At 41.7% G+C, this 12,692-nt stretch overlaps 1 protein-coding gene across 6 annotated transcripts in view; it reads left to right on the top strand.

Annotated features, from left to right (window-relative positions):
- Positions 1-10,661, top strand: part of LOC112990664 (WASH complex subunit 2A-like) — a 38,017-nt gene extending 27,356 nt beyond the window's left edge. For 3 of the 6 annotated variants that reach the window (XM_026112541.2, XM_026112539.2, XM_026112538.2), the window contains 6 exons: positions 507-629; positions 2,127-2,189; positions 2,860-3,072; positions 5,315-5,923; positions 6,542-6,716; positions 10,149-10,661. In XM_026112541.2, coding sequence (XP_025968326.2) covers positions 507-629; positions 2,127-2,189; positions 2,860-3,072; positions 5,315-5,923; positions 6,542-6,716; positions 10,149-10,285 — 1,320 coding nt within the window. In that variant the 3' untranslated portion in view covers positions 10,286-10,661. The remainder of the gene's footprint in view (positions 1-506; positions 630-2,126; positions 2,190-2,859; positions 3,073-5,314; positions 5,924-6,541; positions 6,717-10,148) is intronic. The other 3 variants (XM_064513984.1, XM_064513983.1, XM_026112540.2) reach the window with 2 other exon arrangements.
- Positions 10,662-12,692: the final 2,031 nt, after the last annotated feature.

Below are 12,692 nucleotides of genomic sequence, written 5' to 3'. Positions count from 1 at the left end.
TTAACTAGATCGAAGCCAACTCTTCCTTTAATCTATTTTTACATCTCCAGTTGGTAGTTGGGTTAGAAAACTGGCAATAGTTCCTGAAAGTTCCTTCTTTGAGGACTGTGGAAGGAGTGGTTTTAAGTAAGGAGAGTTCGGCAGTTGTATATGGAGCCTGCCTGCTTGAAAATAAAGAAACAGCTTTCCTTAGCTAGCTTTGTGCTTTTATTTTCCTGCTGCCCTGTGTATGAGAAATGTGTATGCATTTGGAAGTTTATCCAAACTCATTTTACATATAATTACTATAGACAAAAAAAGCCGGAGTAGGCTAAAAGGAGGGGAAGGGACAGCCCCTTGTCATTACAAAGCCAATATGCAATGACTCTGCATTGCAAAGCTAAAAGATGTGGCTAGTATTCTGTGCAAGTGAAAGTGAGATCGTAAAAAGCCTTGTTTGGTTTTATTTGTCCTGCAGGCCATACTTTTCCCCTATTTGTGTTGACTTCTGGTCTTAATGTTTTCAGAAAATACCAGAGAAGAAAACAGTTGTTAAGGCCAGTACTAGCCCTTCCTTGGAAAGCAGTAACCTTCTGGAAAATGCTTCAAGTGCCAAACAAGATGAAGCTCTGAAGGCAGAAACCACAGAGGTAAGTACCTAAACCTTGTGCCTTGAACAACGTGCACAGAAAAGGGCTATGCATTGTTTTGTTTTAAATAAGTCTCCTGAAAAGATCAAAACTAATGTCTGGCCTTGTTGGTTGCAAAGCTGTAGAAATGCAGCAACATGTGGCCATACTTGTCTCTGCTTATTGGTAGGTGCACTTGTATCAACAAGAGGTTTAAATGCTGTTGAGACAGTGTTTTGTTCACTGTCCGCTCCCTTGCATGAGAGCAAAATACAAGGCAGTGAAGAACTGGGCGTCGGGTTCAGTATGATGGAAAATGAGGTGTGATTTGACCTCTTGCTTGTTCTTCTCTGAAGCACCAGTGTTTGTTGGAGTGAATGTGATCTTTAAATGACAGGTATGCTTTCTCAGAAGGGAGTTCTTGGCACATAGCACGAATCTGTGGTAATTGAAAATCCCCCTCAGGCTCAGGAACACAGGGTTAGTGTGTAGAGCTAGGAATTAGCCTGTTTTCACTTGAAGTGCTGTACTCCTTGATGTAGAGAACCACACTAGTCTTCCCTTTTTCTTTACCACTGACAGTCTAGTATAAGGGCTTGTCTGAGGTTCAGCTGAATCTCCCAAGCTTGTAACTGGAGAATGATCTCTGTTCTCAGATGGTGGGCTTCCCCTGTCATGCTATCAAAGCCCTCCAAAACAGTGTCTGAACCTTTACAAATACCTAGATACTTCAACCTAGCTGAGGGAGCTCTGAGTGGTCAGTCACATCCATGGCAACACAGCTCAGCTCAGAGCCATAATAAATCACATACCTGTGGAGAGCAAGCCCTGGAAGAACACCTTAGCTGGTTTGGTTCATCCTCTAGTCCTAGAATTGATCCATGTCATCAGGCCACACAGCTGCTCTTGCTCAGTCCGCTAGTCTGACTTGTGGCACTGATGGCCTGCTTCCTATAAGGGAGCTCTCTTGTCTCTGAAGCTGCGTTTTCCTTGCAGGCTGAGAGATACAACTTTGTAGCCCCCTTGGCTTTTGCGTGAGTTTCCTTGAAGTCTGTGACCCTATTATAGGCAGTTACAAAGAGAAATGTCAGTTACAACACGAACTGGCAATGTGGCCTCAGAGGTCTTAGGAGGGGGATAAGAAAAGAGTGCGATTATTATGATTCAGTTCAACTACAGGAGAGTGCCATGTGACACCTGGAGAAGATGGAAGTTGGAGGGTTGCGATGGCAAAGCACAGTACTGAGTAGAAGGAGTGGGGAGTGAAAAAGCTATAATGAAGATGGGGCCAACACCTGCAAAGAAAAGTTTAGTGGGGAACTGAGAAGAAGCTCAATATTGAGTGACTGTAGCTCTGGTAGTTGAGTATGTGTTAACAGCAAGGTATCTTCAGAAGCAACTAGTGAGCAGTGAACTGCTTCCTTTCTATAGATATATTAAAATGCAAACTATCATCTGGTTGAAGATGCTGGTATCAACTTGTTTAGCTGATGTTTAATCCAGTGTAATTTTGTGCAGAAATTTACAGGTCCTGTTCCCATTAAAACCAAAGAACCCTCATCTCGGATTGGAAAGCTACAAGTAATCACTTTACTGGCATTTTGACTTCCAAAAAAGAAAATCTTCCTTGCCTCACTGACGGCTCTCTCTGAAACAAAATCTTTTTACTTCCTTATCTTACTCTTGTGATTTTTTTTTATTCAGATTACTTACTGTCCATTGTTACTTTTTCTGTATTGCATGTTCAATGTTTTATTCCCTTCCACTCACCCCCTTCAGACTTGACTGCACTATTTAACTCTGTGTTTGGCAGGGGAGAGAGGGTGGGCTGCTCTCTGACCTGCTATTCTTCTCAGCGCTATTTTAAGTATGCCCAAAGACTTGGGGGGGGGGGGTTCCCCTTTTCTGCCATGAAAAAGCTAATAACTACCTGTATTACAATACCACTCTAATGTCAGAACTGTTCTTGTCCTCAGTCAGGATGCTGAGCTACATAGCATGGCCACAGTACATCAGACCAAACACCTGTTCTTAGAGCCATATAGAATAATAGTGTTGAGCTCTCCACAGATACAGTGGGACACAGGACATGGGAAACAGAAGTGAGTAGGTGTGAGAGAGGCCAGGCATTTTTGGGAGTAGAACTTCAGTGCCTAAATGCACTAGCTCTTGCTGCTTCTCTGGGGCCATGCTTCTCTTGAGCAGCATTAACATCTTTCTCTTCTGTGTGTGTTTTCTTTCTGTTTTGTAGGCTAACTTAGCTATTAACCCTGCAGCCTTGCTTCCTGGTGCAATGCCTAAGGTTTCCAGTGTAAAGCCTCCCTTGCCAGTTTTGGAGACTCCACTGTATGAGCCCAGCAATGTACAGAACAGCGAAGCCTTCTGGGCTGCAGGGAACAATGAAGAACTCGGTGTGAGCTTTGATCAGCCCATGCAAGCGGATACATTGCACAGTGCCAATAAGGTAGCAGGATACAAAAGGGGATTAAAAACATTATCTCTCTGTATTCTTGGAGAAGCTTGTGTTTTTGTATGCAAGTTCTTCTGTGTGGTCCATCTGAATCTAAATGTAGGTGTGAAATTCAACCCTTCCTCTCCCCAACCGCTAAAGAGAAAGTCAAGTTTATTACATTCTTAGCTCTGTAAAGGGCTTATGCACATACTTTGTTTTTTTAACTTTTTAAAGAGCATGTGTACCTCCCCTATAGTTTTCACTATATTTTGAAGGTATTTTAGCATAATATCTTGTTCTGTTCTATCCTAGTCTAGCCAGGAGGTACCAGTCTGAAAACCAAAAAGAAGGTATCTCTCTAGGCCAATTATAAAATCTGTCATAGATAGCTACTGTGGCAAGATACCAAGAATACAACAGCTCAGCCTATAGCAGTGAACCTCTTCCTTGGGTAAAAATGTCATGTTGTCCTGAATTGTCACTGCAAATCCTTTTTCAAGGAACAAGTGGGGGTTTTTTTTCCAAAAAAAGTTGCTGCTTTTGATATGATGGATCTCTGCTTCCTGGCTCACTTGTCTTCCATTCATACTTTTTATTTTATTGACTGCAAAAGACATTCTACTTAATGATTTAATAGTTCTTTAAAAATGATTGAACCATGTAGTTAAGACTTTGTCTGGATTTTATAATTTTATAAATCTCTTGAGCTTTCTGAGAATAGTGATTTGAATAAGATAATTGAGGGTCTTTACACTGATCCTTTCTTCCCTTAATGCTGCTGGGACTGTTCATTACTAGAGGAGAAGCAGACATAACTTGGGAAGATACAGCAGCTGTCACCATAATGGATGACATGACCCTTAGTGTCAAATAGGTTTGGAGCTTCTACATCAGATTAATGCATTACCATGTAGGAATCCTTATTTCCAATACCAGCATATTTGGCACAACAAATAAAATCCTCTATTGTGATACTTTTAAATAGATAGGCTCGCAAAAAGATAGAGCTACAGCAGCATCTAGTCAATCGTGAATTTTCATTTTAGTACAGCAATGGTGCAGGTTTGCTTACAAAAATAGTCTGGGATGAAGCATTGTAGAAACTATACAGTGAATGTTTTCTGTGGCTCAGACTACACATTTTCATTTCAGCATGTTTTTGCTTTTTGAATCTTTCAGTTCTCAGATTAAGTTGTAAATGTATGAAGCCAAACATGCTTTTTTCCCTCCAAAGACTGGATCAAAGCATTCTGTCTCTGCTTTCAAAGCACAGTGCATGGATCAGGGGATCGGGCTTCCAAGTATATCTCCCTTCCATCCTCATTTTCCTGGCTTTCTGACGTGCCTTGATTAATACAGCCCCACATCCTGAAGGCAGATGTGCTACTAAAATAATTGTGACAAAAGAGCATGGCTCCTCTAAGCTGAGTTGTCCACCTAGCTTGTCCTTCAATTCCAGCACAGCAATTTGTAAAAGAGGAAAGAGGGCCATACTGTTCTGTTTCCTGCCTTTCTGAATACTCCTGCCTATGTAGGGCATGGTAGAAGCTATAGTGAAAACTTGCAGGGGGGCTGCTCTAAAAGCAGCAAAGGAACAAGCTACACCTGGCTACACACGAAATGAAATTAAACAGAAAATGTTATTAGTCATGACCTGGACAGAATGTGCACTGCAGGAGCAGAAGCCCCTAGAATAGCAAGCTGTCAGATTGAGGTATTACCTAGAGCTGGGGGTCTAGTGGCTTGCTGACCTGTGTTGTGACTCTGTAATTGATAGCTGTTGCTTTTGCACCCCAATTCCACCCACTGTGGAATGACCAGAAAGCAGCAAATAAAAAGCTGAAAACTTGAGGGTTCAACTTGCCTCATCTTTCCCCTTTTTGAAAAATGGGGGGAAAGGGATGATGCTGAGCTGATGATGCATGGAGCCTGCTGCTTCCTCTGAAGCTACATCAGTGTCTGCTCAGCTTTACTTGCTCAGTGTTCCCAGCTGAGCTTGTTTAAATATGCGTGTAGCTGTTCAAATTACTTAAACCCAAAGCTATGAGCAGATCTTTAAGTTAATCCAGTTTCAATCGTGTGCTAGTATTAAATGGGTAATGTGTGTTTAAATTGCAGTGATGTGAAGGCAGACGAAGTGTTACAAGAGAACATAACGTGAATCTTAACCTGTCTTCTGTAAAGTGTGTGTATGTTTTTTTTTTTTTTTTTTTTTTCCTCCCTTGCGTGTTCTGCTTTCACTCCATGCTTGCAGACCAGGATCAAGGTTACAGGAAAACGGAGACCTCCTAGCAGAACAGCCCGCCGTCTAGCTGCCCAAGAGTCTGGTGAGAGTGAGGAGGTGGACAGTGCTAAGGAATTGCAATCCTCGCTACCGAAACAGAGGTCAGCAGTAGTAGCCATAAAGGAGCCCCTTGCTACTGAACAAGAGTCCAAGGAAAATGGCTTTCTCTCTGGCTTGTCGCTACCAGCTCATGGCAGCATTCTCTCTGTTGGGACAGACAAACTCCTTTCTTCAGAATCGACAGACCAAGGGGATGATCTGTTTGAATCAGAAGACCTATTTGCAAGCAGCTCATCATCTAGACCAGCCACACAATCAAAGCCAAGGGAGGGAATGACAGAGAGTTTGGCTAAAAAAACCATTAAGGACAGGGAGAAAAAGCCTGTTCTGTCTGTTCTGGATGATCAGAACAGTGATGATCTCTTCCAGTCTGTACAGCAGAAGTCTTTGAAGAAAAATAGCCCTATTCCCTTTTTGGAGGAGGAGGAAGATTCTCTCTTTACCTGTCAGAAAACTGGAAAGAAGGAGCTGAAATCTGTCCAGCAAGGTGTTGACCCTACTGCCCAAGATATCTTTGAGGTAATGGTTGAGGCTTGCTAGAAGGAGTTAGGGGGAAAGCCTGCCACCTTACCCAGGGTTTTATGCAGGACTTTCTGCATAGGCACTGGTCAAATGGAGGCTGCTGAGTAGGATGGGGTATATAAGATAGGCCTTGAAGGTAAAATACTAGACATGCACTGCTACTAGGCAGTAGAAACCCTTTCCTTGAATGTTCACCCCTTTAATAGCAAGAGTGGGGTTGAAAGGTAGGGTCTTAACAGAGACGACATGTCAGTGGATGTGCTGTGACATTGTACCTAAGAGTATCACCTTTTTCAGACTAGTAAAGTACTTAGTTCTCTTTTGTTACCTGCCTGTTCAAGGCACAGCAGCACCAATAGCTCTCTTAAAACAGGAATAAAGTTGGCAGACTGGGGAGTTAGTACAAGCCTCTGTGTGCTTTATTCAGTCTGTGCACAATCTCACAGTAAGACATGTCTGCTGGGCCTACCATGGGGAGAAGGACATGTACTTCTCAGGTTTGTGATGCTTAGGCTGTCAAATCTTCTAAACACCTCAGCTGCTGCCTACAGCTGAACTTGACTGTTCTGTTGGAGTATGTTGTGTACTGATGATCTCTTTATGCTTTGTTCTAAGGATGATATATTTGCTACTGAGGCAATTAAACCAACAAACAAAACAAAAGAAAAAATGCTAGAGACTAACCTGTTTGATGATAACATTGATATATTTGCGGATCTCACTGTAAAACCAAAAGAAAAGAAGACTAAGAAAAAGGTGGAACAAAAATCCATATTTGATGATGATATGGGTGAGTGTTTAATATCTTGGTACTAACTTTATAATACTGCCCTAAGTTAAATTAATCAGAGATGTTGTAGAACCCTTTGCTTTCTTTTAATGCTTCAGCTGCTGTGAAGTCTCTGGCCATCTTCGGTTTTTAACCTCTGATGAGGACTTCCTAGGCTTGTAGAACTAGCAAAGCATTTAAATGCTTTATGAGAGAGTGTATAAAATTGTCCTGAGAGGAGGAATAGCTAATTCCTGTAGTGGTTTTCTCACCTTAGGGAATTAGAAATGAATATTTCTTCTGTCTGGGGGAGGAGACTAATCTCTTGTTGTTGTGGTCTGAAGAAATACATTCTCCATTCCAATTTCATTGCTGTTTCTTATCTTATTTTCGGATGAATAACTGAGGTGAATAAACTAGCACCTCTTTTCCCTTCCTCTCCCCACCTTCACTATTACATTCTCTATCATGGAGTCCTGTAAGATTTTGTTTACATCTGTGTATGTCCAGAGGAACTTGCAAATACTACACCAGAGAGCAACAGTTGGCCCTTTATCTAGACCTTAGTGACAATTTTCTTCTTGAACAATATAACTTAGAGAGGAGACTACCATTTCTCTTAGTCAAGAAAGCAGCATATGATAATGTGAAGTAATGTAAAGTATGCTCCTTTCTTGCTGTCCATTAGTGGAGGTATCAGAAGTCATATGATCCTTGACTGTGCCTTGTTTGTTCTCAGGCTCCTCATGTTAATAGCTCTCCAAGGGGATTCCACACATTTCTTTTAGAAAAATGTCCCCTTTGCCCTAGCGTTACATCCTGTCGGGCTTCCTTCTTTCTGACCTATGCATATGGAATCTGATGTATTACTGTTTTGCGTGGGCTGCTTCTAAATGCCCAGTCTGATGGGATGACCTGGTCGAAATCTCTACAGATGTTAGAATGCTTGCCAGAAAATGTTCATTTTGAGATTTCAAAATCTTCTACTCTGAAAAATAAGACTTATACTTTCACAGACAAGCTATTTGAAATATGTATTGGGTCAATAGAAATATTTTGTTTTAATCCTTCACTTTTTTCCTGTAGATTATAGCAAAAAAAACCTTCCTGAAGAGCTGCCCCCCTCCGAACACTTCTGCACAAAAATTCAGAACCTCATGTTGAAAAAACAGTTGGAGAGTGCCATTCAAAAATAAACTTGAGAATTAGTCCCAACAGATCCTTTCACTAGTACTTCCACTTTTGACATCTATTATAGTGCTAGAGCTCACTGCTTGGCATCATATCTGCTGTTGACACCTATAGCACTGTTTAAGGGATGGCTCCCCTTCCTGCACCCCGATCTGATCAACTTCATGTTCCCCCACACCAATGACTGTTTTTGTGATGCAGTCACATGCAAGCAGCTTCTTAGGGTCCTGAGGTATGGGGGTCCAAAACACTAGCAGGAGTGTAGGGAAGATGGTTGAAGGTGAGGATGCCAGGCTGGTAGCAGAGGTAAGATTGGCACTTGCTGACCTTTAGGTTAAGGGTTGGCTTTGATGATTATAGTGGCGCTTTACCAAGGTTGCATACTGCTGTCTTAGGAGCCCTGTTCTGCTGCACATAAAACAGTAACTGGGTGCCCGGTAAGGGGAAGGCTACAGGCTGCTTTCTTTCTCTGCCCTACCACACCTTCTAGTTTTTATTTAGTATATTTGTGTCAGGTTTGTGGTGGCAGTATTAGAAGAACTATCTTGTGAGTCTTTGTCCTCCCAGCCTCATCAGTGACCTTATGGTTAATGATGCAAGAAACATCTTGATGTCGTCTCTGCCCATCTGGAACTGTATGTGTGTAGGGATGAATTGGAGACAGAGCTTTCCTGTGCAAGCTGTCAATACTGTTTCCCATGGTCAAGACTCCCTCCTCTTCCTTAAGCGTTGTTATAAAATGGAGTGAGATCTCTACAGCTGACAGCACCCCCTGTATTTCCCAGCTGGCTGTGAAGCTAATTCATGTGATGGCTTCTTACTTGGAGGGATGCCATTAGGGGATTACTCTGTTTTACTGCCTTTCTAAACTGTTCTTATGCTGAAATGCTATCCTGCATTAATCCAGTGTAATCCCTGTTATCTGCACAGTAGTGGACATGTGCTGGAGGGGAAGAGGCAACAAGAAGAGAAAAGCAACTGCATTGTGGTAGGCCATCTCTTGTTTGGCCTCTGCTAAAGGTTAGAAGATGTGCTGAAGGACAAAGTAGCATTTCTCATATTCTGGACCACTAAATGACTATCAACGTCTGTGTGAGGCCTTTGTTTTCTTAACAGAGATTCAAGACCAGCTACGTGCTACTTACACTGGCCTTATAAATCACTAATGATCCATATACTTCAGTTTGGGAATTGTGGGGTTTTGTTGTTGTTTTTTGTTTTTCCTCACAGTCCCCCTGCGTAATCTGAGTAGCCTAAATTTAAAACCTTAGTGTACAGGAGAGTGTGTGTTGTGCCTGCCTAAGAAACCTTCCAGTATATAGCTGTTATTCCTAAACAAACCTTACTGACTGTGACCTCCGAGCTGCTTCATGGCAACAATTCAGCACATGGACAGTGTAGAAACTTCATTCTTTTCCATGAGCACAGTCCCAAACATCAGTGGTATTGGCCACAAAAAGAACTGCAGGTGTCTGAGCTCTGCTGCTGGCACAGAGCTCTGCTATCCATGCTGGAGGGTTTTCTCTTACCTGTTGTTATTCAGGAGAGAAACTTAGCTAAGTCTCAATAGCAACACGAGATTCTACTTTGTGGTCCTGTTTGTTTGTAACGGAAGTGTTTGCATTGAGGAAGGCAGTGGAAGATCTTGATTCAGCACTACAGATGGACTTTCTGAATACTCAGTAGGATGTCAGTCATAACTATCTGCTTCCTTGAATCTTAGCTGTGCCCTGTTCTCAAGTGACTAATGCTGTTTTTTTATTGTGCTGGAGGTTAAAGACTTTCTTATGACTAGCAGATGTCACAACAGTAGTCACTAGCAGGTACCATGTTCTTCTCTTCCGATTTACTTTGGCACCAACCTCAGCAGCAATTAGATCTCTCAAGTTCTTCAAACACTGATGTTCCAGATCAGAGGGATGTTATCTGGAACTTGCAAAGTGGAATTCATTGTGGATGTTGAACTTATTAATGTTTGTCAGATGCTTTTGAATGCTTGGACATGTTATAAAATAAAAGTATTTCTTCTGCTGAACTGAGAAGAAAAAATATTCTTGATTTGACTTAGAGCTACCAGCTTCCATGTATGTTCTTCCAAATGCATCTAGAATTGCAAGGAGCAGGAAAGCATTTGTTTAATCACAGAATGTCCTTGGCAGTTGCTGCTGTGTGCTAGAGACTTCTCCATGCAGTGTTACTTCTGTTTGGTAATCACTTCCATTTAATAGCTATCTTTTTTTTTTTTTCTTCTTTCTTTCCTAGATGATATCTTCTCTAGCAGTCCAGTCAAGATACCCACTCCCAAAAGCCGGTCTTCTCAGGCAACCTTGGACGTGAAATCTGAAAGCAAGGCACTGAGCACATTTGATGACCCACTGAATGCCTTTGGAGGCCAGTAGCCAAGGGAAGGTGTTGCAGAGAGGAGGCCTTCCTTACCTCCCATTCAGTACTAATACTCTGGATTATCTAATACAATAGAGCTGAAATGAGCGGGCTGTGGTTATTTCAATGACAGGCTACTCATTTTACATGGTTAGTATCTTCTTGTACTGGGTCTAATTGCCCTTAGCAATATATTTAAAAAAAAAAAAAAAAAAAAAAAAGCTCCAACGGTAACCTCCTGCTATCCTGTTTCCATGGTGCCCAGATGAATATAACTTGTGCAATACCTGCAATGAAGTAATCTATTATACAAAGTATAGTTTGTTTTATTGAACAAATCTACAAAGAGAATCATTGATATTGCTAAATAGTAAATGGAATCTGTTTAAACTAGATCTGGCTGTATGTCTTGCTTCCTTCTTTACCACTTGCTAAAGACATCTGCATCACGACTTGAAAACAAGTAAAACCACTACCGTGATGTGTCTGGGTCAGCAGCAGTCAATCTATTGTGCTAATCTTACTGTAAGACTGAGCGCTGCTCTCAGGGACAGTTCTTCCTCTTATGTCATAAAGTAGTTAGATATTTTGTATTGGCAACTAATGCAGTCTATAAAACAACAATGGTTAATACTTCTCTGCCAGAAAAAGTATGACAGAAGAGCACCTAGTACTACTACATCAAGACGATAGAAATCTGATGTTGTCTTCTGTTCAAGTTGCACCAAAATTCTGTGTACGTTTTCCAAGGAGTCTGTCTGTACTGGGCATGCTTGGTCGCTTCCTAGATGACAAAGCTATGTGCATACCTTAACATAGAGACTTGCTTGTGCCCATGGGCTTGGTTCACCTCTTACCGTCCATTTTCCTTTCTCATCTGTTACAGTTTTATAGGAACAGGAAGACATTATCTTGTGGAATCTCATTAACTATCTAGTGTGTTTGGCTTAACTCTTGGTTCCCATGATTTCTAGATTGCCCTTTCTGAATTTTGCCCTTAAACATACTTAATGTCCAATGGTAAGCACTTGCTCATCTGCATGCATACAAGCAGAGTGAATGTACATAGCCAAAGAATGATCAAATGTTTCTCTTATCTTACCAGCAGCTGCCTGCAATTCTGTCTTTAAGACTAGGCTCTCTGTTTTTATGACAACAGTGTACTACTTGATCGTTGGATTGAAAATGCTGATTGTTCTACTTTCTGTGAATTTAAAGCAGATGCTCAGAAGACCTCTTTGAGAGCGTTCTTGCTGTTGCTCAAGCCATTTTTTTGAGATACCTGCTTCAGTCTTTCCTACTTCTGGAGCTGCCTTTATCAGGCATGCTAAATACTGCAGGCTAAGCATCTAGCAATATTTAGGATAAAGCACAGGGGAAGGTTGGGAGTGGCAAAGAAGCACCATTTATTGATTTGCACGTTAGGTGGACCTGGCACTGATTCATGTTGGCGTGATGGGTAAATGGAGAGCAGCAGCTTGGAGAGGAATGTGGGAGATCGTGGCAAATGGGTGTCTACAGTGAAAGTTCTTGCACTTTATTTATAGGCATTACATCTGCTGCTTATGTCTCATACATGACTTGTACTGCCTCTTTACTCCTTTCTTCTGTGCTTAAAAAGGCTTCAAAACATTTTGGGGGGGGGGGAGGAGATGGTGAGTTCTCCTTTCTTTTCTCCATTCTCCTTCTCAGCCCTTCACGTTAATAACTTGTATTAGCATTGCAAAGAGTGCCAGTCACAAGCCAAAAACCCCGGGGGCCAGAAGCTAATGGAGTAGAAGAAAGCAAGCTCCTGTCTTTTTAAGGAGTTTCTTAAACTTTAATGTGAAAGCTCAGTAGAGAAAAGGCCTTGATAGAAACTTGCACTATATCATAGATGAAAACCTTTCCTTCTCTCCCCTTCCCCCAGTCTTTCTAAAGTGGTGTATATTGAAGTTGCCATATTAAAATGTATGGTCCTCCATTAGCTCGCCTTAACAGATCATAAATCCTAGTCTAGGTGCTCCACTTGGGGGGGGGGGGGGGGAGCTTTGGGGAGGGGTAGGGTGTTGTGCATGTGCACGCAGTGTTTTACTGAGGCTTTGACCTGGTCCTTTTTTACAAACTTTTCTTAGACACTGTTCTAACTATTTAACTTTTGATAAGCCAGGGCTGTTTTTTCTAGGAAGGGCAGGACTCAAGGCCCAGTAGTACAGCACACAGCAAGTATTGGAGTCTTCTAAAATTTGGGGGGGGAGGGGGGCCTTAAATTTGTTCTGTGTGTTTTGAGCCTGAAGCCCAACAGCTAGTGTAATTGTGATTCTTGCATAATTTAAAACCTGAACTCAGAAGTAAAGCAGTGAGTTTAATTAGCACCTTTTAATAAACTAAGCTTGTTTTATTTGGCATTTCATCAGAAGAACAATCTGTTGACCATGATTGTGC

This window comes from Dromaius novaehollandiae, chromosome 6 (assembly GCF_036370855.1).
Source record: "Dromaius novaehollandiae isolate bDroNov1 chromosome 6, bDroNov1.hap1, whole genome shotgun sequence".
NCBI classification, from domain to species: Eukaryota; Metazoa; Chordata; class Aves; order Casuariiformes; family Dromaiidae; genus Dromaius; species Dromaius novaehollandiae.
Note: the sequence above shows the minus strand (reverse complement) of the source record. Positions and strands in the feature narration are given on the sequence as shown.